This window comes from Lepisosteus oculatus, chromosome 22 (genome assembly GCF_040954835.1).
Source record: "Lepisosteus oculatus isolate fLepOcu1 chromosome 22, fLepOcu1.hap2, whole genome shotgun sequence".
Lineage (NCBI taxonomy): Eukaryota > Metazoa > Chordata > Actinopteri > Semionotiformes > Lepisosteidae > Lepisosteus > Lepisosteus oculatus.
In genome coordinates this window covers 14,042,508-14,069,628 of record NC_090717.1, presented here as the reverse complement: position 1 = coordinate 14,069,628, position 27,121 = coordinate 14,042,508, and the positions used below count along the sequence as shown (strand labels likewise).

Here is a 27,121-nt window from a genome sequence, read left to right as displayed (position 1 = left end):
GTCTTTACGCGACGGATCTCCCGCGCTGGTTGGCGTGTAAGTCAGCCGCCAGTGTATCACAGCCGTGTTGCTCAGTGGGGAGTAGATTGCTTTTCGCTTTATATCGATTAAGCACCGAACAGGATAGCCTACATGTAGGAAGAAACTGGCGCAGATTTGTGGCTCAGGACAGCCCGGGGAGCTTGTGTTCTGTGAGTTTTATCCCGCTGCGGCCTACCTACGTATCCTTCGTTTCGTTTTTTTCTCTCGAGTATATCTCTTTGCAAAGTTGGTGGCTTCGGGCTTTTGTATTTATGTAGAAAAGCCATTATTCCTGAAAGCACTTTTCAGTATTGGTTTTGAATGTAAAAGGACCCAAGCGGCATGTCTGAGCGGCTGGAAAGAATTATTGCTTTTGTTGTTCTGAGTCCAACTTGAACGTAGTGTGACGTCTGCTATAATAAAAACAACGACACCAACATCAAGAAAAAAAATAAACATACTTTTGTTTCTGGTCTTAAGCCACGCCATTTAAAAAAATATATATAACACCCTCAACCATTTTGAGGAGTTGTTTGTTTCCAGTGTGCCCGGCGCAACGTTTGAGCCAATTTAGATGTACTATAAATTAAATAGGTTGCTATGGCGACCCTATCCTGATTGGCCGTCGAGGTCGGAACGTGACCCGAAACGTCACCGAATCTGAATAAGGATGCGCGAATTACCTAAGACGGGCAGCACAATGATGGGAGGAATGGTGACTGCGTGAGGTGTTTCGGGGGGGAAAAAAAGTACCAAGAAGGAGAAGAAGACGAAAAAAGTACATTTTCAATCCATGCGTTCGCCCCAGCGGACAAGAACATTCATGCGACCCATCGTCACAGAGCGCTTCAGCGCAGAAGGAGACCAGGCTGTCCGCCGCTCGTAGCCCCCGAGGATCAGGATGACAGACGCTGGGAGGCAGGAGTAGCTCCTCAGGTTGCCTGTTGTAGGTACCAGCGCCCAAGGAGGTCGCCCACTGCGCGGTGGGGCTGGAGACGCGGTGAGGGGGACAGACCTGCTCCGCGGGCGGTACTCTCCGGCAGCCAACACGTTGTTCCACGCAGGGTCCGGGGACCAGGGTCCGGACAGCCGTGACCGCTCCGCCAGGTCGCCACTGGGTCGCCTCCAGGACAGCGTGAGGATGGTGCACTGTGCGGGCTGCGAGCGGCCCATCCTGGACCGCTTCCTGCTCAACGTGCTGGACCGAGCCTGGCACGTTAAGTGCGTGCAGTGCTGCGACTGCAAGTGCAATTTGACGGAGAAATGCTTTTCCCGGGACGGCAAGCTTTATTGCAAAAATGACTTTTTCAGGTAAGGCGTTTTAGTTTCCGCAGGTGACGGCGCAGGCAGGCTGTGCAGCGCGCACCTCCAGTACCGACGGCCTTTTCTCCAGCGCTGCCCTGGGGATTATTAGCTCGTGGTGTTCGTGTCATTGGACGTAGATGTATGTAAACTTTAGATATCACTTATTTTGTTAGTTTCGACCTTTTGTTGAAAGCCATTCTAGTATCTCACATCTGTTTAAAAATATATTTCTAGATGTGGAAAACCACGCTCGTGCGATGACTACATCATTTCAAGAAGAAATAACACAAAAATGTGGCGTTAACACAATAGTGTTGAAACAGCTCATTCCTGCATTAGAAAGCTCACTGTTATGCTGATGTGTTATTTTATCCCTATCACAACACGAAATGTGCTTCTAAACGCATTCTAAACTATATATATGCACTTCAGAGATATGTCTAATTAAACAGACAAAATCAACGTGAACCGCTCACAAACAGTAAAATTCACTGTCTCGCCAAAAAGCTTTCTTTTGCGTGCTTAACCTATGGGTCTGTCTGTGACGAGGAAATCTGACCAGTACTGGTGACGGCCCTCTTTCCTATGTGGACTTTCACTTCCAGGATTAATCGATATCTTTACAGTTGTTCTATTGGAGTCAGACTTACAAATAATCAAGAGGTGAAGAGGCTGAATAACCCGTTTGTGAATCTAAAGAAAATCGAAATAATGAGGATTTCTGTTTGTTGTTTTGGTTTGGGGGGGTCGATATTGTTATTCATTCTTGAACAATACCCCGTTTTATTTCACTTTAAAAATACGAGTAACAGGGAATAGCATTGACGTCTATTTCCTTGTTTGAGTAAATTGTTTTCACATGACAGTCTCTGTGCGGAGGTTCACAGACTTGAAGAGCAATCAAATAAGAGGAAAATAACTAGAAGCTTAGATGACAATTTCCTTAAACCCCCGTCATGTTAAACAACGCCATATTAAACGAAAAGGATTTAACCTGATTTCATTCTTGAGAGATTCTCTAACCCCCTTCAAGAATGGAAGTGGAATCAAGTTTAGTTCTTGTGGATCGACTGTCACACACCCTGTACATCTTACAGGCTCCCGATCGCAAGTGTTTCTGTCTGAAATCGCCCTTGCTCGCCAGGTCCCTTCTATGAAGATATATCTCATTGTTTAGCAGCATCTGGTCAGTACCAAATCCTGCAGCTGTAATTCTTCCAGTACAGTTCTGATTTTATATTCATACAAATAAAAACATCAACATCTAGGTCTTTAAAAGACTTAAAGTAACGCGATGCTTTGAAAGGGATGACAAGCGGAGAATTTCCTTATTAAAGTTTCTGAGGCCCCAAACAGCCCTAATTATCACGATATTAGCGGGGGCCATCAAATTCGGAATTTCAATTGTATCCCCCTCAAATGACCCTACAAGGCCTCTTATCTGCTGACAATAATGACGATAATGTGTCTATTTGTTGTGTAAGTAGAGGCAAAGCCTCTTTTTCTACGGACCTTCTCCAGGTGCATTTGAAAAGTGCGCAGGGAGCGATACAAGCCCATTGCAAATAAATCTATTGACAGTGGATTTACATTGCGCGCCGTTTCTGTGGAGGAGCCCTTGTAAACATTCACCATGAGAAAGAGAAAAAAAACTGTAAATGAGACAATTATGCCCCCAGGATAGGACACAAATGACTTATGACCTCCAGTGCCTACTCTAAATCAAAGTCATTTAGGTAAATGCGGTCGTTGAAGGAAAAAACCAACACAAGAAACCACGTTAAAAGGCTGGGTGTTGGTAGAATAGTTATCTATTTGTAGTTTCCAGTGATAAATATCTCATTCATTAAATAAATTAAGGAGCTCGCACAAAAAGATAATAACAGCAATGTGAAGCAGTCGATAATATTATTATGTTCGTTTTCATTTTTAAAAATTAAACATTTAATACATAATAAAAAACAGCAGCAGCAATAATAAAAATAAGAAAGATTAATCCCATTCATTCCTCAAATAATGTTGGAAAATGAGGCGCATGTTCCGAAGAACATTTGATCCATGACAAAGAAAGAATAAAAGAAATAGATTTACATTTCTCTTCAGAATTGAGTTTGCTTTGCCGACATTATAGCCTGACACTCATTTTGTGATCTCGGAAAGGTATATGTGAATTACACTCGTATCAGCTTATTTTAGGCAAATGGTTTTACAAGGCGAAACGTTCGCAGTCTTCTTAATCCTGTCAGATCTGCCGCTGTTCTGAATGTGTCGATTGTCACTAATGCGAATTGCGGAAGCCTGTTGTCGGGTTAATTTTTAGCTCTCAGTCACAATTGCAATAATCTGTTTGGGGCCTTAAAAAAGGGAAGGCGATGTTGCTCGACACCCATCAGCCGTTCATTAAGAGTAATAAACCGAAGAGTTTTCTCTTACCGTACCGTCTTTATTCATCACTACAGATGAATGAAGTACAGCTAAACATGTGGAGGTCCGCGAATTTATTTCTGTTCTTAAAAATCAAACATTATTATTATTATTATTATTATTATTATTATTATTATTATTATTATTATTATTATTATTATTATTATTATTATTATTATTATTAGACGAATAATACAGTACACGAATATAACGGAAGAGAAAGTATCTGTTGATTTTCGTATGGAATTTGAACCTGTTTTCTCCTATACTGAACAATAGCAGTCTTGCAGCCTGCAAACCCTAAACAGATTTTTTTTGGTGAGGTGCGGCCAATTTAAATGTAAATTTGAAACCTCTCAAGGCCTCCTCCAGCTCTATTGCGATGGCAAAATAAAAGGTCGAATCTGTCACAGAGTTGCTAATATCATCCATTTTCCGGGTGAGAAGGAAAACAACCTCCATTTTATAATTATCGAGATGGACCATTGTTTTAACCATATTATTGTCTTAACACGTACAGCCGCGCTGTCTGTTTTCAGATGGTTACTATCATTTCTCGCTTTTATGTGTTTGGCATAAAACGTGGCTCTTTGACCGTTTGTTTTTTTCCCTTTTCTGTTTTAGACGTTTCGGCACAAAATGCGCCGGCTGCCTTCAGGGCATCTCCCCCAGCGACCTCGTCAGAAAAGCTCGGAGCAAGGTGTTCCATTTAAACTGCTTTACCTGCATGGTCTGCAACAAGCAGCTATCCACTGGAGAGGAACTGTATATAATTGACGAGAACAAGTTTGTGTGTAAAGAAGATTACTTGAACACTAGCGCCATTAAGGAAGTCAGTTTAAATTCAGGTAAAGTTGCGTTGCACTCGTGTTTGTAGTTTGTCCAGCATGCAGAATCCAACCACAAATGACGCTGTAAAGCAGCACACAGGTTTACTCACATTAACAATTTCTTCCGTTTCCGTGGGCATTCTTGTTTCAGTGTTTTGAGGGTTGTGTTCAATTCTTCTGCTTTTAGTGAGGCGTGTTGTTTTTTTAAGGTAACTTCATAAATCGGAGAAAATCTAGTTCTTTTGAAGAAACCTGCTGCAAACATTTGGAGCCTCCGAGGTGAGAAAGGGAGAGGTTTCGCGGTTCTGCTGAGACCAGTTTTCGTTTTAGAGTCACGCAGTGCTTGCTAACACTTTCAGCGAGAGTGAAAGCGAACGATGCCTTCTTTTTATGAATATTTGACATTTCTTTATCTCTTAACCTGTCCGGTTTCAAGTTTACATATATCATCCGATTATCTCTGTTGATCTTTCTCGCAGTTATTACTGTGACAGGATACTGCTTGAGCTGCCGTTTGGGCTCCGAAGCGGGGAATGCGCTGGTACACGGTACATGCGCTTTCGTCTACTTTGTATGGACTTTGATTTTTGCTACATTCATAACTTCTGATCTGTCACAAGCAGGGATTATGGACTTTTTTTAAAGAAATAGTTCGCCAAGGGCAAAGTCAAATTTTGCATTCAGGTTTATTTATGCATTCGTTTATTCATATCAACATTGAGATCCAAAAAACTTTCGATCTACGTCTTTCTCGCGAATTACTTAACCAATACCGGGCGCCGAGTTTCCTTTCGCAGAGAGGGAATTAAGTTGTTGACCTACCATTGGTGGGCAGGATTGAAAGTTTAATTGACCAAATTAACCAAAACCAGGCCCAAGACGTTTTAAGACAGTTATCTGCTTAAATCAATATTAAACATGATTTACACAGTTTTAGATACATGCATGCATCATCTTTCTACATTTATTTCCATGCAGTATAATGAATGAAAATATATTTGGGTTTTTCTTTTGGCATCTGGAGCTCTTACCTCCAAGACATGCAATTTCCCAGTCGTCTAATAACGACTGTTAAAGGGATGTTACAGTAACAGTTTATGCTTGACTGTGTGAAAACTAAAAAAAAAGTGGTTAATTTTCGCTCAATTAATATTGAAAAGCAAACACTGCAGTGTATTCCAGTTTGTGCTGGCACACGGGAGAGCTTAGGCTGGCTCCCCGGTAAAACATGGAGCCGCTTTGGCATCAGCACCTGCTTTGCGGGAAAATACCCATAACCATATTAACACAACGCCGGCGCTTGGGAGACAAACAAATAAACAATCAACTAAATAAATAGTTTTCTAAGTCTGCGTCTTGTACCACCTTCGGCCTTGTTTAATTGAATCGTCTCATGAATTAAGGAAAATAAAACAAGCAAAACAGTCGTTCAGCAAAATGATGTCTGGCGCCAGCCATGACGAATTCCGTGTGCTTTCAATTTCTAAACCCAGGGAGCCCCCATCCAAATTCCGCCATCTTTTACCATTCAGAACCGCGCACGTAGGCAGATGAGCTGGAGGGTTATGAACACCTGCTTCTTTATCATACTTCTCCCCTGGTGTGAATTTCTCGTTTATAGTGTGTGTGTGTGTGGGGGGGGGGGGGGGGGGCTGTAACAGATGTGTCCTGCTGCACTGTGGTCTAGTACACCGATCACCGATCACCGATCACCGATCACCGATCATGCCGACGACGACGCCGGAGCAGCCAGGGCTGGGGCGCGTGGGGTTAGCACGAGGCGCTTCCTGGGGGTATCTGTCGCCCCGCGGGGCAGCAGCACTGTCTCCGTACCCCCCCAGCACCCCCCCAGCACGGTGTTAAATACACGCAAAAACGAGGCGCGTGCTTTCTCAAACAAACGTAGAGACGCATCCAAGCGGGCTGGTATCGCCTTAGTTGTAGATACTGGGGCGTTCTCATACAACAGATGTGACTGGAGTACGACTGGCTGGTCGATCCGTTATGTACACAAACAGAAGTTTGATGTAGGCCATGAGAATTTTGTCAAATGGACGCAATGAGCGGATCCATTTGCCTGCTGAGGCTTCTGAAGTCTTCAAGCTACCCCTGAAATGATCCAACTTGAATCAACCGCAGTGCAAATTAACCCAGGCCTGTTCGCAAGTATGATCAGCTCGTCTTTATAGAAAACAAATCTACAGTGAGAATAAAAGTGAAACGATAACTTTTACAGAAACAGTTGGTTAAAGTGTTGCTTTTTGTTGTTTTAGCTGCTGTTTGTGAAAACACGGATTTAAAAGAATTCCTCAAGAACCACAGGCTTAGGTGCCAGGTGTCGCTGTACAGAGTGTCTTAATGCTGTGGGCGTTTGTACAGGACCAAAGACACAGCAAAGAGGGATAAAACTAGTACAGAGAATAGAATAATAGTGTATCCCAATTCTTATCTGACATGAGTTTACATCCCTGCCGTGGCAAATTAAAATGATTACCTGTTAAGAAGCGTTTTACATCTGACGCGTCAGTTTCTGCTTCCTCCTCTTCCAACAACTTATATTTATATTGAACAACAAAGAAAATAAACTATAAAAAGACATGGTGCACATAGGTACCCACCTATTTTGTTTAATAATGTCATTTTCGGCGAATCCAATGCATTTTTAATCGCTTAAAACGTTTCAAATGATCCATGTTTTTTTCTTACGAGATTATCCCGCATAATCCTGTTCAGTAGAAAATATGTGTATTTTAATTAGATTTCAAATTCCATTTAAGTAAATTACTTTCAGACGTGTTATATACAAGGCTGGCATGAGATTTTCATAATCGTGGATAAGTGTTTAAGCACTTTTGTGTGACAGCGTGTTTGCGTGACAGCGTACAAATGTAGAAGAACGTCGTTCTCCTGGCGGTGCAGTGGTGAGCATTGCAGAGCCCCGGGGTCTGTTCCGGATCTGGGGTGCTGTCTGTGTGGAATTCGCATGTTCCCACTGTGTTTGTGCTGGTGTCCCCCGGGCGCTCCAATTTCCTCCCACAGTCCAAATACACTAGGTTAATGGGCTTCTGGGAATATCGGCCCAGGTGTCGGTGTGTGCAGGGCAAAGTCTGTGATGTCCCGTCCAGGGTGTATCCTGCCCTCCGCCCACTGCTTGCCGGGATAGGCTCCGGCTCCCCCTCGACCCTGCGCTGCATGGAGCGGTTAGAAAAAAATCTTCCTGGGAGGAAATTCAGCACCACGGACAGGGCAACGTCTCGTCACAAGTCAGCGCAAACGCCAAAGGTACCCAAGTGGTTGGCGCGATTAGAAAGACTCCAGAGAAGCAGTTCGTATTTTTCCTGCGAATATTTTTTTAAATAACCTCACCAGAGTTTCCAGATTTTAAGGATCTATGCTAGTACAGACAATGTGAAATAATCTAAATGATATTTTTACACCGCAGAGCTCAGATGCTTTTTATGACATTTTCTTCTTTTTTTGACAAACGGCTTAGACTTTTTCTCTCCCCCTCTTTCTGACACATTATCCATCAGTCTGCTTTCACACGAAACGTGTGTCTGGTAAACTCGCTTCTATTCCCAAACTGCTTTGGGTTCCAAGCGCTAAAGCACCGCACCGCACACTGGCGAATATCCGCGCAGGGCCTGGCAGAGCTCCATTGCTAAACAGGAGGCAGCGCTCAGTTCAGTGAGGTGTGTTTAGAACCGTGTTACAGGAAGCTCGTGTGGCGTCAGCTGGCAGTGAGCCCCTGAGTCGCTAGTGCCAGTCTTAAAATATTAATTTGTCTTGGACTACACCCGTCATTGATAGTTATTTTTGTATTGCGTGTGTAAACTGTACGCAGTGTGGTTCCGTACAGCTTCGCCGTGTTGAAAAACTCTCCAGACTTTTGTTTCTTGAAGAATCTGTCACAAGTTTTAAGCAAGACGCCTTCAGATCTATAGTCACGAAGAAAAGGGAAGAGAATATGACGGCATACATTAAACGTCAGACCTGGAATTCTGCCTGTTACTGGTATTTGATAGTTTGGCATTTTAACTTGTGGTTATTTCTATTGAAGAATGGAAAATGTCGATACGAATCTACACCTCATCCATAGTTTATTTTCATGAGGTAAGAACGTAGTAAAAAGACAGTAGTTTAATTAAGCTGAATTCTTCACCTGCAACCTATTTCTCTTCTTTTACAGTATATTAAAAGAATGTGCCCTTGAAATATTTGGAAACCCTTTTATAAGAATATTGCTACAAAAAATAAGGCTTAAACGTAGAAGAACGCTAATACTAACGAAAGAAATGACAGATATTTTATGCAAACTAAAGTCTAACCTCTAGGTTGTGAGTTGAATGAATTCTGGCAGTAAGAAAGAAAATAATTCGTGTTTGAATCTAACCCTAAACACTCCGTGTGTCCGTGTGATTTAAAGGTCTATCCAAAAGCACCCAGTTAACCTCTTTTGAAAGATCAACATTTTGCATTTGAATTCAGGACTGGCCTGCTTTGTTTTTTTGGCCAACATGCTTTTGTTTTGCATTGTTGTGATTATTTATTATTTATTGTGACATTAGCCCACGCACTAAATCCATACGGACAATAATGCATTGAAATAGTGACACCGGAACAATCAAATTCAGAAAGTTACAAAGAAACGTCTTTTTAAAAACACTTACTGTACTTAATTTCCACTTATTATTTAGTGGTTCTCGAAAGAACTTCTTATACGTATTTGTGGTCGGAAATCCCGAATACAGCCTTGTTCGGTCCTTGTTTATTATTTCGTGGTGCAATAGTGTAAATGAATTTTTTATCATTTACGCAGAGTATTCCTGGAGAACAGGCTCTAGAAAAGAGAACTCAGCAGTCGGCTGTTGGTGGTCTGTAATACCGGAGGTAACGGGGCCATTTGGTGCTGTGCATCCGTCACCTTTGAACAGAATGGCTGCCTTTTGACAATGCAAGACGAAAAGCCATAATTTAGACAACGATTTGAAGAATAGGTCTTTCTAATCAAGTTCGTGTTATATTCTGATTTCGTATTTTTATATTAGTCCAACCGAAAGCATGATCCTCGTGAAACAATAACAAATCCCGATTTTAAAGTCCCTGTTATGTGGCTTGATGTGAATTCTAAATATATCTTCCATGATTTTAAGTTCAGCGTGACTAGCTGTATAAAATAATCCCTCTGAAATCTTCATAGACCTACAATATTCGCAGACACCGAATCAGATTTTCGAAACAAAGTGTACATTAGTGTTTTCTGTACCTCTTTGAAATAATGCGCATGACTAAATAGGATATAAAAGATTATTCCAAGTACCACAGTATCATTTTTGGCAGCTACCTGAGTATGAAGTGTGTATTGTGTGAAAATTGAGTTGTGTTAGTTTATTCCCAACAATGTATTACCTGAACACCTCATATTTGTTTCGAGGTTAGCTGGCCTATCTGGAGAAATAGCCAGCAGACAACACATGTATGTTATTTATGTTTTATGCAGGGACATTAACATTCTGTACTGAGCAGGCCTTTTGCTAAGTTTGGAAATGTTTGGTAAACTCGGTGTTCTTTACAGATCTTTATAGCCAAATGTCTACCCATCTGCAAGAAAAGCTCAAGATCTGTGGAATGTCATATTATAATTTTTTTTTGAAATCTTGAACAAAGTGGCCCCAGTGAATATATTTCTACTCAGCTAAATTTGAAATCTTAGCAAATTATGCTTCCATATCTTAAAAAAGAAAATGTAGCTTTGTAACGGCGGTTTTTGTGAACTGTTAGTGAACGTGTGAACTGTTTTTCCAACGTATGGGGCTCGTTTCACAAAGCGTACCCTTTCAGCAGCTCTCCTTTCAGTGGGTTTAAAACATCCCAGAAATAAAACGAGGAATTAAGAAACACCTCATTCTGACAGAGAGACCCTGACAGAGCGCTGCCTGCGTTCCTCTCTTTGTTACTTTCTTGAGAGGATTTTAGTCTTTCTTTGAAATGACGAGTAATTGGTGTTGGAAAGCGACGCGTGTGGAAGGCGAGGTGTCCACCCGAGCAAACGGATAAAGAGCTTTCTGTTGTCCGTCCACAGTGTCTTCGTGTACCGATAGAAGTTTGTCGCCGGACCTCCAAGACCCGATACAGGACGACACAAAAGAAACGGACAATTCCACCTCCTCAGACAAGGAGACAAACAATAACGAGAACGAGGAGCAGAACTCGGGAGCTAAGAGAAGAGGTCCCCGGACCACTATCAAGGCCAAGCAGCTGGAGACACTGAAGGCTGCCTTCGCCGCCACGCCGAAACCCACCAGGCACATCCGGGAGCAGCTGGCGCAGGAGACGGGCCTCAACATGAGAGTCATTCAGGTATGAGAGAAGAGGGGTTCCCTCTATTTATCACCGGCTGTCGGCCTGTCTCTGCACTCGTCTGTCGTGAAAGAGAGCGAAATTGAGTGTGGTCATGCAGCTACGTGCTGGAATCAGCGCGCTTAGGCCAAAGCAGCAAGATCAGCAACGGCAAAAATTCAACACGGAACATTGAAACTGCGAATCTTAGGTTCTTGTAGGTAAAATATGGTCTTTGTTTACTGAAATACTATGGTATTTCTTTTACTTTTTTTGACATCATGGAAAAGTACATCAGAATTAAATACGACAGGAAAACACGAATATCACATGTGATTGTTTCGCATTCTAGGACAACATACGTGTCCGCCAGTTCCCGGATACGGAATGCGGCATTCTGGGCGTGGATGGTGCGCTTGATATTGTTTTTCCCGTAGCATCGCAAACTTAATGCAGACACATGGGTGATTTTCAAGAACTGTTGTTTAATTTCGAAAGTGGATTGGTGTTTAGTAAGGCGCATCGCCCTATGCTATATTCTCAAACAATTGTGCAAAAAGTTTAATTAAATACCTTGGTATGAGTTATGCAAAACGTTGTTTTTTGCACCAAGGATTACACGAGTAAAATAATGAATTCTTTTTGGCTTTTTATATAGTTGTGGATTACATCAGAGAAATCAATGTTCTATTTACATTTCACCATGATATCTAAATAAAAACAGCATTCACTGAATTGACAGAAGCTATTTCGAAGAGCTGAACCTCGGGTTGTCCATTAACAGCTCTTTGATACGATTCCGAGAATATGCACAGAACAGCTTTCAATTAAATAGACGCAGTAAAACAAGTGCGACTCGATCACGGTAACGCTGCAGTTCGGTTGGCAATGTACACTTCTTTTCCGTGCTTTTATGAGGAACGAGAAAAAGCGAAGTGTCGCAAAACTGCTTCGTTTGCAAACAGAAAGAAAATAATGTACAGGCCTAGCAAAATGTACCCTACAGTGTTATAATCGCGCCACTGATGATATAATTAAAGTCTAAACTACATACCTTAAATTCTGAAATAGGCGAACTGCGTGGTTGAGCTACTGCGCTCGTTTTTAATTACGATTTATAGGGCTTCCGATAGTTCCAGTACTAAAACCTCAGTGGTTCATCTCTGATCCACTGGAAGAAAACAGCCAAGCCTGTAGTAACTTTCAACTGCTTTCTAAAAAACACATCCATTTACAAAAATTCAGATATAATTTTAATTTATTCATGAAAATATGCTCTCCCGGACAAAGCTACGAAACGTTTTTTTTTTTTGCAAAACTTGCAAAATGACTCTTTAAGAGGAAAAATATGATGAGGAAATATGAGGCGACCAAACCGTATTATATCTTCTTGTGAAATAATGCATCTCTATTTATAATTTAATTATATGTTCGTTGATTAATCTATCCCAACTTTCTATCTGCTAATGTTTATTTACACCACGACCACTTTGACATATATAAGGAGTAAGTCTAAATATAGTCACGGTTGCGTCATCAGACTCATTAAATCTGCGATGTCTTAAGTTCGCCTTCGGTATTTAGGGCATTTTGAATCGTTAGTTTGAGCCTGTCTAAAGTTATTATCGGACACTGGACTAAAGTCATAAAGTAGATACACATTAAACGCTGTTAGTCACAGAGTATTGGTAATGAACACGTAGTAGCACGGAGAAATCCTAAAGCTGTATCTTTTGAAGTTGACATGTTTACATTTGTAATGTTTTTCATATTTTTTTACACAAAGCAAAAATATATAGCCTTCTAGGCATAGTGTTTATTGGGAAATTATAATAAATGAAGAGATCACGAAACCTAAGGCTAAAATGCTAAATTAACACGCAACACAAATATTGTTCTGTTTACCTTTAAAAACGTTTTAATTAAGGGGCAAAATAAACGCTGTTAACTGTTAAAGTGCCGTAGATTCTGTATTTGAGTAACAGTGATTTCTGGATCTGGGCTATAGGTACAGTATATACCCTGTAGCTATTTTTATATCCTGATTAAAGTTTTGATTCTAAACATGTTGACTACTTCTACAGACGGTTCAGTTTCAAACTTTTCAAGCGTTACGTTTTATTCTTTCAGGTAAGATGCAACTCAAATAACGGGAAACTGAATACTCTGGATTTATCTGAAAGAGCCTAACGTGATATAACAACAGTTTCATTAAGTCGCCTATAGCAGTTGCCTATTTAACAATCTTTCCGATTTATTTATATTTAATTCAGTTAAAGACTCATTTACCATTTTCTAGATCATATGCAACAGCTCATGAAAATCATTCTTTTGAGCAGCAGAATATTAGTTGGTAAGGTAAGGATATTAAGCTCGTGAGCATATGCATTGAAGGCACACAACTTACTGGCTTTAAAATTAAAACATTTCTTACATTTTTAAGATAAAGGTTGGTCCTCCAAAATGTCTGTGGCTAATCAATAGTCATTCCACACTCCACCAGTTTTCACTAGGCAAAGAAAAGACCTGTGCTTGAGAGCAGCAGTTACCAGTCTGCTTAAGAGTGTTGTATCTCACAAATTCTGGTAAAATATACAGCTTTTGTCTTTGTTACTTCTCGCGAGTAACAAAGAAATACACACTTACTTTATGGAGCAACACGTCTGTTAGGAGCCTTGCACTGCAGTGGGCTGCATGTATCCATTCTTGTTTTGCTTAGTCTACGGATAGAACTCCTTGATCCAAGCTGACCTGAAGTCAATATTTCCCATTTTCAACAGTGATATATCTAAATAATAAGAACTGAATACCTGACTCACTCTGACTGATATGTGATCAACATATATTGGAAACCAGTGACCAGCTTTCAGCAATTCAGCCACAGCATGCAGAGTTCATTGTACTTTCTGCAAAAGGGAACCAGAGAGCTGGGGAGAGCCTGTGGATCCATATGAAACCTAAGGCATAAACATAAATGCTTAATGTTATAATAACAGCTTTACAAACGCAGGATTAGTTATTTTTTTTAAATCTGAAGTGTTTTCCTCCTAAATAATGCTTAGAACCTGTAATGTTTGTCAGGAGCTTCCCATGACGTAAATGGGAAAACACTCTGAAATGTCACAGAAGCAACAGAACCCTGTGGTTCCCAGGCACCAGTCTTAAACATCCATATATTTAAAACACAGGTGAGGAGCCCAGTGGGTGTAGCACTTTCAGCACGAGACAGTAAGATAAAGTAAAAGATAAACCTTCACACTGTGTCAGCAGCTTCCAGATCTGAGCTGATGTTCCACCAGCCAATTTAATGTGGTTCGCAACAGTTATTCTAGCTGTATACGGACCTTTTTATAATTGGACTTTGTCAGTCGTTACTTACAAAGCAGCTATATTATCAATAAGTGCCATTAAGAAATGTGGCCTCTTCTACTCTATAAACCTCCAGGACTGCAGTTCAACACATTTTTTCCTTAATTGACTCTTAACTAAAAATACGTGGTTGCTGAAGATCAATTCAATTTAAGTTGTCTAACCAATTTTATGGTATTGTATACAATGTTTATTTTATGGTGCCTTACTCTAGCTGCGTAATACATGCTGCAATATCCAATCGCTGTCTGTGACCTGCCCCCCGGTGTCAGGCTCCTCAATCTTAATTCTGAAGTTTTTAGTTTTTGATTAGGAAAAATGTATCCCTTCAGCTGGTTATGACTGTACAATGAATACAGACTGCAATCTAAGACTTGACTCCTTTAAGGCTTTTTCTTTTTTTTCTGGCATTTCCAAGGCAGATAAAAAAGAATGAGAACTGATGCTGAAGAACTCATTTTGGAAAGCAGGAAATATTTGTTCAGAATTGTTACTTCACAAGGGAGTTGTAGAATTTTACTGTCCTGGCAAAAGATGCTAAGCTAATGTATTGACAGATAGTGACTTTACAAACAGGGTTGACTAAACATGAATCATTATGGCTGATGACCAGAAGCACTCAGATCTTTACAAGGTATGGAGACTTTAAACCTTCACCATTGTGAGATGTACAAAAACCATCTGTCACAGAATGATACAGGTCTCCATTTACCTGTAGACAAATTCGGTGGTGATACTGGTTCCATTGCACCGGATAAATTTAGGGATATAGGCAGAAAGGCTTTAAAAAATAGCTGTAATCGTTTTATTATTCCATTTCTTACTTGCTGTGCATGCTGTTATGTTTTCTGCATGGTTGCTCCATTAACCTACCTTTCATCTGTTATTAAATTAATCATTAATTACTGAAACAGGTGAACACCTTCTTGTCGTTTCAACCAGAGATGAAACTGTAATCGAGAAAGATCACCTTTCATTTTTTTTCTTTCTACTCATTTCACAAAAAAATGAGAAACAAATCTCACACTTAACAATCAGGCATAGCTTTTCTGCTAGATTATCACCTTCACACATCTAGTTGATACCTTTTAAAATGCAATATTAATAAAAAGGAAGATAATGAATGAAGATGGTCACTAAATAGTCCCAAAATGTTAGAAATATTGAGACAGTTTTGTGGTGGTGAACAAAATTCCCTCCTTCTTTAAAATCCCCAGCCTGTGGGCTTGAATCTTTGCTAAATAGACTGTATGTGCAGGGAATTTAAACGTTACATCAAGGATTATTGCTAAAATGAAATGTTCAGAGAAGAAACTTTAAATTTAAAAATAAACGTTGCATGTTCTTTCAAACCAGGTGCTTGTATGAATAGTCTGTTGCGGTGTGTGCTGCTGTGTGTTTTATAAGTCCTATGGAAAAGTCCTATGGAAAGCACCTTGGTATTTTCTAGCACTAGGTCCAAGTGATGTGATAACCCAGTGTCTGGGTTGAAATTCTGCAAAAAGTTGAACATGTCCTGAAAATGTTTCTTTTCTACAGTTAGTACTTGTGTCTTAGAAAACAAATAATGATCTGAAATGAGGATGACTGCACTGAAGGCGTTTCCACAAGACATTGTTTGCATCTCATTCAGTAGAGTATGTCAGATCTGAATCATTGTTCTGTCACTGCTTCTCAGCATTGTACCTCAGTGAATTCAGGCACCCTTTATCTCTAGGACAAATGGTCCTGTTCCCAAAACCCACAAAAGGCAACATTAACCCATCTGTTTTTCAAGAGGCCCAGAGAATAGACTCTTCAAGATGTATTCATTCACTTTGATGATGTAACTATATTTTTGCTTTAGCAGATTTCCAATGTGATTAGAGGTAGGGTGTATAGAGAGAAGTCAAGACTCTGTGAAACTTGAACAGTAATTAAGTACCTTGTAAAGACAGGCAATGCCATGAACTTTACCCAAGAAAAGATGCTGAGTGTCTGTCCTGTGGATAGGACAGATATCATCAAGGCAATCTCATGTTCAAGTGTGCAGTAGAGTTGCTTTTGGAGAAGTTCCCCATCAGTGCAATGAGGCCAGCAATACTGTAGGGTATTGCCACAGAAAAGGTGGGGTGTCAGAGACAGTCTGTGTAGTTTGTGTTTCCAGGGATCCTCTGAATATGAGGTAATGATTTCCCTGGTAGCTGAGTTTGATGTAAATGTATCTTTCACATCTTCTTGGACTGCATGTCTTTGTTGTTTCCAGAACGCACAGGTTTAGTTCTCCATGGACTACCTTTAATATAAATCTACAAACTGGGTGCTGTCTGTGTGGAGTTTGTATGGTCTCACTGGGTCCTCTCACAGTCCAAAGACATAGTTGTAGGTTAATTGTCTCCTGGGAGTGAGTGTGTGCGTGTCTGTGTCCGTTTGCCCTATGATGGACTGACGTCCAATCCAGGGTGTATCCTACCTTGTGCTGTTGCTCCAGCTCCCCTGCGACCCTGACTTGGATGAAGCAGTTAGAAAATGCATGGATGGATGAATCTATAAACACAGAGCATCTTCCTGTTGTGTTCATACAGTGATGACTAAAAGTAGGAATCCTGATCTCTACTGGTTAAGAGTTGGTAATTAATTCCCTGTACATCCTAGTATCCTCGAATCTACAAGTTGTTTTGTTTACTCTACTCATCTTTGGTGTGTGATGGTTTGCTGAGGTTGCAGCCTGCTGTGTAAACTACCAAGCTTGCAGTCCGTTGTAGTGCAGGTCCAGCATATAGCCAACGTGGTGATTCTGCTTCTGAATGAAATAGCAGTTAGTTAAATACCCGTATTAACATCAATCCTCAACTGGAATAGAATGTAAAGTCCTTCATTCGAATGGCTGTGCTTGTCTGTGTGAGTGGGCAGCTGTGTTGTTTGCTCAAGAGTCTGTGCTGGCCTAAACTAGGGAAGAGTGTTCTGAGATTCAAGCCAGGTGAGAAGGGAGTGACTTGGCAACTGGAGCTCCCTGCTTTTAGGTACCGCAAATCCCCACTTTGCAATTGTCTTCTCTCCATATTTCCCTGGAAACACACGTCACTCTTGATCAACCCATCAATGGTCTGATGGAGCTGATCATGTCCACTGGCAATATAAACCTAACAGTGCTCAACAGATTCTCAAAGGCTTGAGTTTGGTTGAAAGTTTTAATAAAACTAAAACTATATGTATGAAATCTGTTTTGGATTGTATGCTGTGCCCTTGGTGATCATGGGAAGTTGAGATGTTTGCATTTTTTTGTTACAATTTTTTACTGTATATCCTCGATTAATGTTTATAACATGCATAGAGTTGGATTGAACACATTCAGCAGGACATGTTGCGAAGCCGATAGGTCCTCTTCGTAAGCTTTTAGAAGCGCATTTGTATTTCTCCCTCAGTTCGTTATCGTGACCCTTTGATGCAATCAGTTGTTGAAAAAAGCTCTATAATCTATTCTTGTTTTTTCTATAGTAATATAAAAGGTGTAGAAACAATATACTGCAATAATGAGACACTAAACCCTTTGGGGTCAGAACTCAAAGAGCTATAGGCTATAACACAAAAGGGCTACACAATGTACAGTTAGTACATATGACATTGTAACATTTTGACTGTTGTTGAATTCTTGCTAGATTTATACTTTTCTTCTGTGGCCACTGTTCTGTCTGCAAATTCTTTGATGATAATTTTTGGAGTCCAGACTAAAATGAAGCTATACCAGTATTTTGTTCTTAAATATTTGTTGTGACTGAGAGAAGACCCTGTGCTTTTAGAAATGAAAGACAAATACCGCTACTTCAGATGGAGTGCTTGTTAATTCATTGTTTCTTTAAATTTGTCCTTTAAGATGCTGTTTTGAAAGGAATTGGAATCCTAAGGCAGGAGACATTCTTTCCCTTGAAAAAGTGGAGCGCCTGTCAAAAATGTTTCAGAGAGTGACAATGTTTAAATGACAAATTTCCTTGCAAATGAGCTATGAGCTCTAGTGATCTGTGAGCATTTTTAGTTGTTTTTGTGTTATACTTATCTTTTTGCACTTGTAGAATAATTCCTCACAGGATCTGTGTTAAAAATGCTGTTCAGACTGGTTTTGTCGGGCGCTGATTTTCTTTTGTGTTAAAAAAAACTTACAAGACTCTTCCTGAATGAAACTGGAGACTAATGCAGAACAACCTTGCAGCTGTGCTGGTACCTTTGGCAGAGCAAATCAGGATAAAGGTCTCAAGTCAAGGATACAACAGTGGTGCCCACTTTGGGATTTGACCACACGACTCTTCAGTAATTGATCTAGTGTTCTTTCTGCCACCACGTACCGGTCCCCACACCAGCAGTGTTTATGCCCAGTAGTACGGAACGTTGTCTTTAGTAGGCAGATCGTGTGATCTTGTTTTATTTAGTTCTAGTACCGTACTTTATTATCCACTCTGGTACTGTGTGATTCTCTGTTGTTGTTTCAGCTTGACTTCTTATTTGTAATGCTGTCTACATTCATTAGCAGCAAAGTCGGCTCTGTGGGCTTGCTGTGCCTCTCAGTGCACAGGTGTTTCAAATCGCATGGCGCCAGTTTCCGGTGTGATTGCTCTTAAAGGCGATGCTGTACACAGGGAGCTGGTGCCCTCAGGGTGCACCCTGACTGCAGGCAACACCACACTGGCCAGCTCCTTGGTCTGGCACAGCACACATGGGAAGCTCTGCTGGCTCCTGCTGATAAGTGTACCAGCACAGCCAGCATCCAGGCTGGGTTAAATGAGGCACTTTGTTGTTCGCTCTTGTCAGATCTCAGTTATGCGCTGGACACTTCCTTTGTGAGGTTATTCACCAGCTTGCCCATGACATCTCAGCTACCATTGAGAGAGACTCTTGCTTAGGTTTAAGGTGCCAGCAGCTCTGCTCACTGTTCTATTGCACATAAATAATTTGAAATGTCATCTGAAAGCAAAGTAATACTTATTTACACCTGGAGGAGACTGAGCAGCACACACAGAAAACAGAAGCTTCCAATGTTCTCTGTAAATCATCTGGATATCCAGGTTTTTACTGTGGTTTCTGCATTGAGTCGACCAACTCTCTAAAATGAAGTCTCTTCCTTGCATCCTACCATGGAATGAAAGGGCCAACACTTATTCAGTCTTCCAATTCCTCTACTTTGCTGGGGGACTCAAAAAGCTCAAGTCTGCACATGCTCATGGTCTATATGTGTGATGCATATAAACAGCTGAATTACCGTTTTGGTTTGAAGTGTCAGAGCACATAATGAGCATTGAAATTAGCCAGTTATTGATGAAGTTCTAACTGAATCATTCTACACGAATAATCTAATACAATAAAATTTGTCCGATTAAGTTTGCTTTGGGCATTCAGCTGAATCTTATCACACCTTGGTAACATGCAAAATCACTGTTCTACTTAAGAGAACAACACCTTCAGGGAGAACAGTTAATAACAGAAGCGTCCCACTTTATTCTACATGTCAGATATCCCGTAGGTATCTTCTAAAATGCAAAACCAGTTTCTTAAGTCCTGCCCTTTCGTATTTTCCTGCAGAATATGTCTACAGCACTGCCTTCGGTGTTGTTGTTTCAGTTTTCAAGGAGGCCAGTGTTTGCAGAGGTGCACAGTATGATATGTATGGATTTCACTGCTCATCCAATGGCTCGTGTGGCTGTAATGTGGTGCCATGGGGTTTTAAGTGTTAGGTGCTATCTCACACTTGCTCTCCAGCCACACTCCTCCAGAGCAGAGTCAATTGCTGTCTGTGGAGTTTGGTGGTCGCTCTCTAGAGTCCCTGCTGTGCCACTGAAGGCAGGTGAAGAGCGATCCTCAGATCCTGGTGGTGCACAGTGTCTGAATAATATGGTTTTTCCTTGCAAATTAATTCAAAGCTTCTTAAAACTTAAAACCCAAACTCATCAGCAACTAAGCACAAAGCATTCTTGCAGTACAGGCTAATTTATTTTTCAAATCAGCTCATTTCTTAGGTTGTATCTCCACACATCTTTACTGCTTACTCTCACCACTGTAAATGTGTTTCACAATCTGAGATGTACTGGTACATTGGGTATCAGGTTCATAGCATCAAATTCTTTAAAAGGTCTGGGGTTTCTATGACACTACAGCAAAAACTTTTGCATATAAAATTCAAAGTCTCTAATCGTGTCTTTACCACTACAGCAATTCTGAATATTTTAAAACTTGTTTTTACTTTGAGAAGGGGCAAAAGTCCCATAAGGATTTGCAATTTGATAAAAACTCGGGCACAGCTGGGTTGTGCCTGAATCTCACACTTCCGGCTTCTATCACAAACAAGCGCAGTCTCAAGCCTTGTGATTCAGGCTACATTTCCAACCACGTCGAAGAGCAGCACTGCCTGGGCTGCTCTTCATTCTGTCTTAATTTGCCCAGGCAGTGCTGTGAAATCACAGTGATTGGGAAAGCGTGTTCAAATGTGCTTTGGGAAACTTCATTTCCAAACCAGGCCCCTGTTACCCCTGTCTCGGGAGGCTGCCGTTTGTTTCCGTGTGTAAATATGTACAATGAAAACAAACACTCGATGGGTTTTCAACCTGAGGGCCACAGAGACGCAGAAGAGAATTGAATTACCATCCCGCTGATGATGTGCCAATCGAATCTGTGCTTTTGTATTAATTGCACAGGATTTATCAGAAATTGAATGTCATGTGCTCCAGCATGCTGCTGTGGGTGAGCTGTAACAGAATACTGGGGCGTAGAAAAGTGTGCATGTAAGAGTGCCGTCTTTATTCTCAGGTATGGAAGCATTTTGTTTTTCTTCCTTCTCCTTTTGTTTGGTTTTATTAGACATCTTAGGAGAACATCTAAATGTATTTCATGTAGATGTGATCAAATGTTTAAAAAAGAACAAAGGCAAAAGTTTCTATAGGTTTAAAACTTTGGCTTCTGAAGCCTCAGATTTTCTTTCCCATGGGAAGATTGGGTTGCCTTTGCAATCTGCATGTGAGGATTGGCCTGAGTCACTCACTTCCAGCCCTCTTCCTGGCTCCTGGCAGCCTTGTGATCCCTTCCAAATCCAGACCAGCTGGAATAAACAAGCGTTTCATCATTCCTTTCCCCTCCTTTGCCCAGCCTCTACCCTTATGAAGACACAGTACTCTCGCCCCCTATTCAACACTAGAATCACATCGAGGTGAGACTTTTTCACACCTCAACAGAAGCACTTTACCAACTGTCTTGATTAGTATATCAAAATGGTGGCTATCTGATAAATTCTGCCTTGTGTTTATAAAATTAATCGCAAAGTGTGTGTAGCACTTGTGCCTCCATAGTACTTTGATCTTTAAAAGGTCTCCCATCAGATATACATTCTAGAGTAGTTTTAAAAAGGTATTTGGCATGAACAAAAGCAAAGGTAAAACTATGACCTATGCAAAGCTAACAGAACATGTGTCATATTTCCAATTCTGAACAACCTGCTATACATTTAATTGTTTAAATATCTAATTGTCAGTCCTCACCACAGTTTAAATGCAGTTTTCAGAATTAATCCTTGATCTGGTGTGTCTGTATTCTTTTATTCTTGTTGCGCTCTTCAATTCCAGGGACATATAAATGACTTTTGAAATGTCTTTTATCTTTATTTCCATAAATTCAATAATGGATGTGCACATTCCTGAATGGCAAATATAAAGCTTAGTAATGCCTGGGGTTTGACAAAAACCAATCTAAAAGATATGCTTTTGAATGAAGACTTTTATGTTGTCCTATTCTATACATATTTGCCAATAACCACAGCGAGATTCTTTGTTTTATTAGCCGATGCCCAATTAATGTTTGGATTGATTTTAGTCTTCAAAATCACACACCTGTAATTAGACATTTTTTGCATGTGACATGTTTGTGTTTCATAATACAGTGAGATAATCAGCAATGCCATTTTATAAATAATTCTAAAAGCTAATAACAGAATTGATTTCAGGGTAATGTACCCCACGATATGATCAAAAATCAAAGACGAATTTTAACAATACAGTAAATCCTTGGTCAAATGGACTAATAGGGATGAAAGATTTTCATTATTGCTGAATGTCCATTAAATTATGAATAAACAACCATGATATGAGAAAAATATATATGTCATATATATCCTTTCTTGATCTTTTGAATTATTTTTTAAATATTCCAATCAAAAAACTCAATGAAAATGGTTCCTGTGCCTTTTCATAACATTAATATACAAGTTCTTTATCCATGTGGTGTAAATATACTGTATAAAATTGGCTAAAAGCTAAAAAATACAAACAACACCCATTGTAAGCAAATGATCTGTCCTTATAGGGGACCATGGATATTCCTGAATTTTAGCCTATGTAATATTTATGTTTCCTTGTTGTATTATTTGTATATGTCCCTGGTATTGCTGGGAAAGTCTAGCATTTCTGATTTTACAGACAACATCAGTCTTCAACAGATTTTCTCCGTCAACTCTAAAATCTAAAGTCCGTTAAAGGAACCCCATTAAACTGAGACTTAACTGTATTCCTGGAAATGTTTCTAAAAGTCTTCAGATAGATGGGCTGCCTTATGAGCACAGGCAGCCAAGATCTGACTGTCCATTTCATTGCAGGTGTGGTTCCAGAATCGACGTTCGAAGGAGAGGCGAATGAAGCAGCTGAGCGCGTTGGGCGCAAGGAGACATGCATTTTTTAGGAGCCCTAGAAGAATGAGGCCTCTTGGTGCCAGATTAGAAGACACAGAAATTATGGGATCTGGGCCTTACAATTATTATGGAGGTAAAATCTCTCCCTATAATTTTCAATGCAGAGACGAACGCATACGACACTTGAAAACCATGCCATTGTTTCGTGTTATAATTTCAACCGGGGAGTTGGTGTGCTTTAAAGTATGGGTAAACCTTACATTATAGAAGATCTTTAAATGTCCCCTTCGTTTGAACAGAGAAATACATATGTTGTGCATGGGGTTATGGGGAGAGTCAGAAAGAGAACATGTTTCGTTTGAGGCTAACAGATCTCCCCACCCCTAACCGGAAGTGTCTAGAGGTGTGATTGACGTTACACAGGCCTTAGACGGAAACGTCATTTGCGGGACAGAAGTCTTTCTGTTATGGTTTCTAACCATAACACCTCACCGATCCACACACACACATTGTTTCCTAGTGAGAACATTCCTCATTCTCTCATTCAGCTCTCATTCTATCTTTATTTTCCATTCTATACTCTAACTAAAGTAAACGTCTCCCCCCCCCCCCAAAAAAGACCACCAGCAAACAGTTTGTGGCAGAAGAAGACACGGTGCGGTTCATAAAAAGTCGTTTACATGAATTAAACATCTCAACGTCGTCTTTTTGATTGTAGTTAGCGTCTTTGATGAGAGAGATTCCTTCATTCACACCCCACACCGACCTACTCCCCGTGGCGGTCTGCGGTAACCAGTAGCATAATTATTATTATTATTATTATTATTATTATTATTATTGTTATTGTTATTGTTGTTGTTGTTGTTGTTGTTGTTGTTGTTGGAATAGGATTTTTGATTTTTCATGCATAACTATGCAAACAAAATAACTTAGTACCAACACCGACCGAGACGGTCGCTGGCCTTGTTTTAAAGCGAGCTTAAAACTGCATAGACGTGGGAAGTTTTTGAATGGCTGAATATCTTTATTGTTGGGTGTGTATCACTTCATCCCTAAAAATAAAGGAAACGCTCAACTAAATTCAATTTAGGTGTTATTAAGGCCTTTCTGGTTTTGCATCGCTGTAAAACTCTTCTCTCGAGACCCACATTGTCGGTAAGTTACACAAAGTTACTGATAATGAGACAACTTTATTAAACTGGAAAACATGAGAATTTCATTTTACCAAAGCTAGAATATGTATGGGGAGTTTCTGGGCGGTTCGCCCCAGCATGAAATAAAAATCCAGTTACCGAAAGTATTCCGAAAGTTTAAGGTTCAAAACAAAAGTTAAAATGATATCAAGGAATTAATATTTTTCTATTTCAAATGTCGTTTTCAGTGCGTAACCTGATCGTTTTAAGTTTCATCGAAGAAAAAACAAAAACTTCGAAAGTCATCCAAATAGTCCGCCTTTATATAAAATGCTTTAAAATTATATGACATTTTATCATGTACACAGGACACTAGGCCTACACGAATGTGTAAATAACCATCACTACATCACACAATTGTTATTTCATTAAATATATAAAGATTGCATCATCCATTATTCACGCTTAATCGGTGTTTTCTATCCAAGGGTTATGTACTGTTTTTCTCTCCCCTTTATGGAGAGAGCCACCATATTAATTTGGTTTTATTCTTAAGGTATGCAAAGCTCTAGTTTAACCGAAAGATAATGAACGTGGATGGCAAAGATTCCTGCTTTTTATACTGTATATTACCTCTGAGCGGAATACTATGACCGAAAACTGCGCCACCTTAAAAAGAAAAAACCCCCAACTAATCACATTTGCTGGAGAAGGCGATTGAAAATGTATGCTGTTGTAATAGGTAACGAGATTTGGGCGTTACGGGACAAATTTAATTGATAACCTTTCACTTTATTATGACACATTGGTTTAGGATTAGCGATCATCGCTCCTGATTTGCCGGGGGGGGGGGGGGGAGACCTTTTAATTTTGAGCGAGCAGCTCTATGGATACTTTTACATAGAGGGGGCTAGCGGCGTGCCGAGACAGGCTTCGCTTTCCAACTGAAATCTGGCCTAAGACGCGGGCCTGTCCTGTCCGCCTCCGCCCCAGGCTGGGCCCTGAGGAGGACACCCTGCGGCTAGGGCCCCAGGCCGTTGCCATGGCGTCGCCAGCCTCTCAGCGGCATCTGCTTGAGCCCAGAGGCCGAATTCACCCCCGGCTTGTCGGTGTGTCTCTAATCTCCTCCGTCAGAGGTTCCGACTCGGCTCCTGCATCAAAGCCCGCAGCCCTGCTGGGGGGAAAAAGAAAAGAAATCACGTTAAGAAAAAAGGACATAATGTCATCAAAACAACACCCCCGTTTTCTGAGTGTTAAAGGACTTTAAGTAACCCCAACCCAAAAATAAAACGCACACGTTTATGCTTCTGCCGCTAGTGATAAGTAAACCCGTGATGTATAATTATAATTATAATTATATTCCTCCGCTTTCATGGTCGAGTGGTAAAGAAGTACTAGCCTAATTCCGAAATGCCGGAAGATGACCCGAAGAGCAGGTACCCCTTTGAGAGTCCGAAGCTAAAGTGCCCCAGATTTCCATCGTTTTTCTGAATCAAAACAGTTATCAGGATCATAGGTTATCCTGCAGTGGACAAAATGAATACAAGAAATATAACATCTGGCTTTTCAGATTCATCTTCTATAGATAACAATCCAATTTACGCCACTTATTGAGTTAGTTTAAGGAAAAACTTAAAAAGAAAACGTATTTTTTTAAAGATAGAGCAATATCAAGACAAACCGACAAAATACCTCAACAGCTTATTAGCAGTTAAAAGCATTTCAGACGGAATATAGACATCTAATCCGCGGTTACGAACACACAAAGACATTCAGCATCTCCCGTTTTCCTCTTTCTCTGCCCTCGCACTCTGCCTTGCTCCCCACATCTCCTTGGCCTTTCTTCTGGATTTCGGGAACAAAGATCCAGCTGCAGCCTTTTGTAGAGCATTCACAAGCATTTGTTCCAATTACATCCGAGCTTGGCTAGCATATGGAAGGTCACTTTCAGAGAAGTGGGAGCTCCTCTGCTTCTGCTTTGTTGGAGCCTCACACACACAACACACACACAACACACATGCACACACACTCACCCTAACACACACATAATACACACGCAACTGCCCATTCAACAATGCAACTGCCTGTTCCTACAAGTCTCGGTGAACGAGAGAAAACGTTGCTATTCTATTTTATTCATGCCAATTTTTCGCAGTCATGTTTTTAAATTACAATAAATTACAATGTTTAAGTGTATAGTTGTTAGCTAATTAATTTATACTTTTTTGAAAGCTCAAGGGATAAAGTAGCAATAGATCAAAAAGGTGGTATTGTACCTCTCTACTGTGTCGTTTAATCCCAGTATTCCTGTCATGTGAAAAAATCATGTTTTTAAATTGTTGCTATTGGTTATAGCGTTGCCTGGCGTTTATTAACCGTCTGCAGTCAGTCGACAGCGCTAATTGCACCATAACCTCGTTTGTAAAATTGATCTTTTCGTGTAAAATTGTAAATTTACACATTTCTTCCGAGAGCTTTTCTTATAACTTACCAATGATTGCTTACAATTTAGTGTATGATGAAAATCGAAACATATGTGCGATTGTTATGACACAACACAGTAGGGTTCAATTCGTAATTTGACGCGTTCTTGTCAATGATTCTTAAACATATTCATGTGTCTTGAGGATTTTGCGAGTTCAAAAATAAGAATGCTTGGGTGCCGGTCATTAAGTTCACTGTGTATTATTATTGTTGTTGTTGTTGTTGTTGTGTTTTACGGTTCTCATGCTGCAGTTGTATAAAAAGGGTATTTAACATTCCATTTAAAGCATTTTAAAGACGAGCTGTGATTCTAAAAAAATGATGATGACAGCAATAATAATAACAATACTACTCATTTTAATAACAAACTACTCTCCCACGGCGCTTCTAATCACATTGAGAATAATTATTGTAATACGCTCCTGTCGTTGTTTTAAAATATGTAAATATTCCTGTTTCGTTAATGCTCCGTCAATGTAAATGGAAGGCACGGCTTATTGTTTTCATTCTACGCCTTGAGTGAATGAAAGCAAAACGAATACCTGAAATGTATTGTTTTTCTTTTTTTGAAACAACAA

General features: G+C 40.2%; 1 protein-coding gene and 1 long non-coding RNA gene across 3 annotated transcripts in view; one reads left to right on the top strand and one right to left on the bottom strand.

Moving 5' to 3' along the window:
* Positions 1 to 679: 679 nt before the first annotated feature.
* lhx5 (LIM homeobox 5) overlaps positions 680 to 27,121 on the top strand; it is a 45,484-nt gene continuing 19,042 nt past the window's right edge. The window contains exons 1-4 of one of the 2 annotated variants that reach the window (XM_015365972.2): positions 680 to 1,332; positions 4,375 to 4,598; positions 10,663 to 10,940; positions 22,894 to 23,059. In XM_015365972.2, the coding sequence (XP_015221458.1) occupies positions 1,163 to 1,332; positions 4,375 to 4,598; positions 10,663 to 10,940; positions 22,894 to 23,059 (838 nt within the window). In that variant the 5' untranslated portion in view covers positions 680 to 1,162. The remainder of the gene's footprint in view (positions 1,333 to 4,374; positions 4,599 to 10,662; positions 10,941 to 22,893; positions 23,060 to 27,121) is intronic. The other variant, XM_006640292.3, reaches the window with a different exon arrangement.
* LOC107079741 (uncharacterized) lies at positions 24,831 to 26,393 on the bottom strand. Its single transcript, XR_001480653.2, has 2 exons — positions 26,336 to 26,393; positions 24,831 to 25,233 (listed from the first exon to the last, which is right to left on the bottom strand). It is a non-coding gene; the product is annotated as an uncharacterized lncRNA (long non-coding RNA).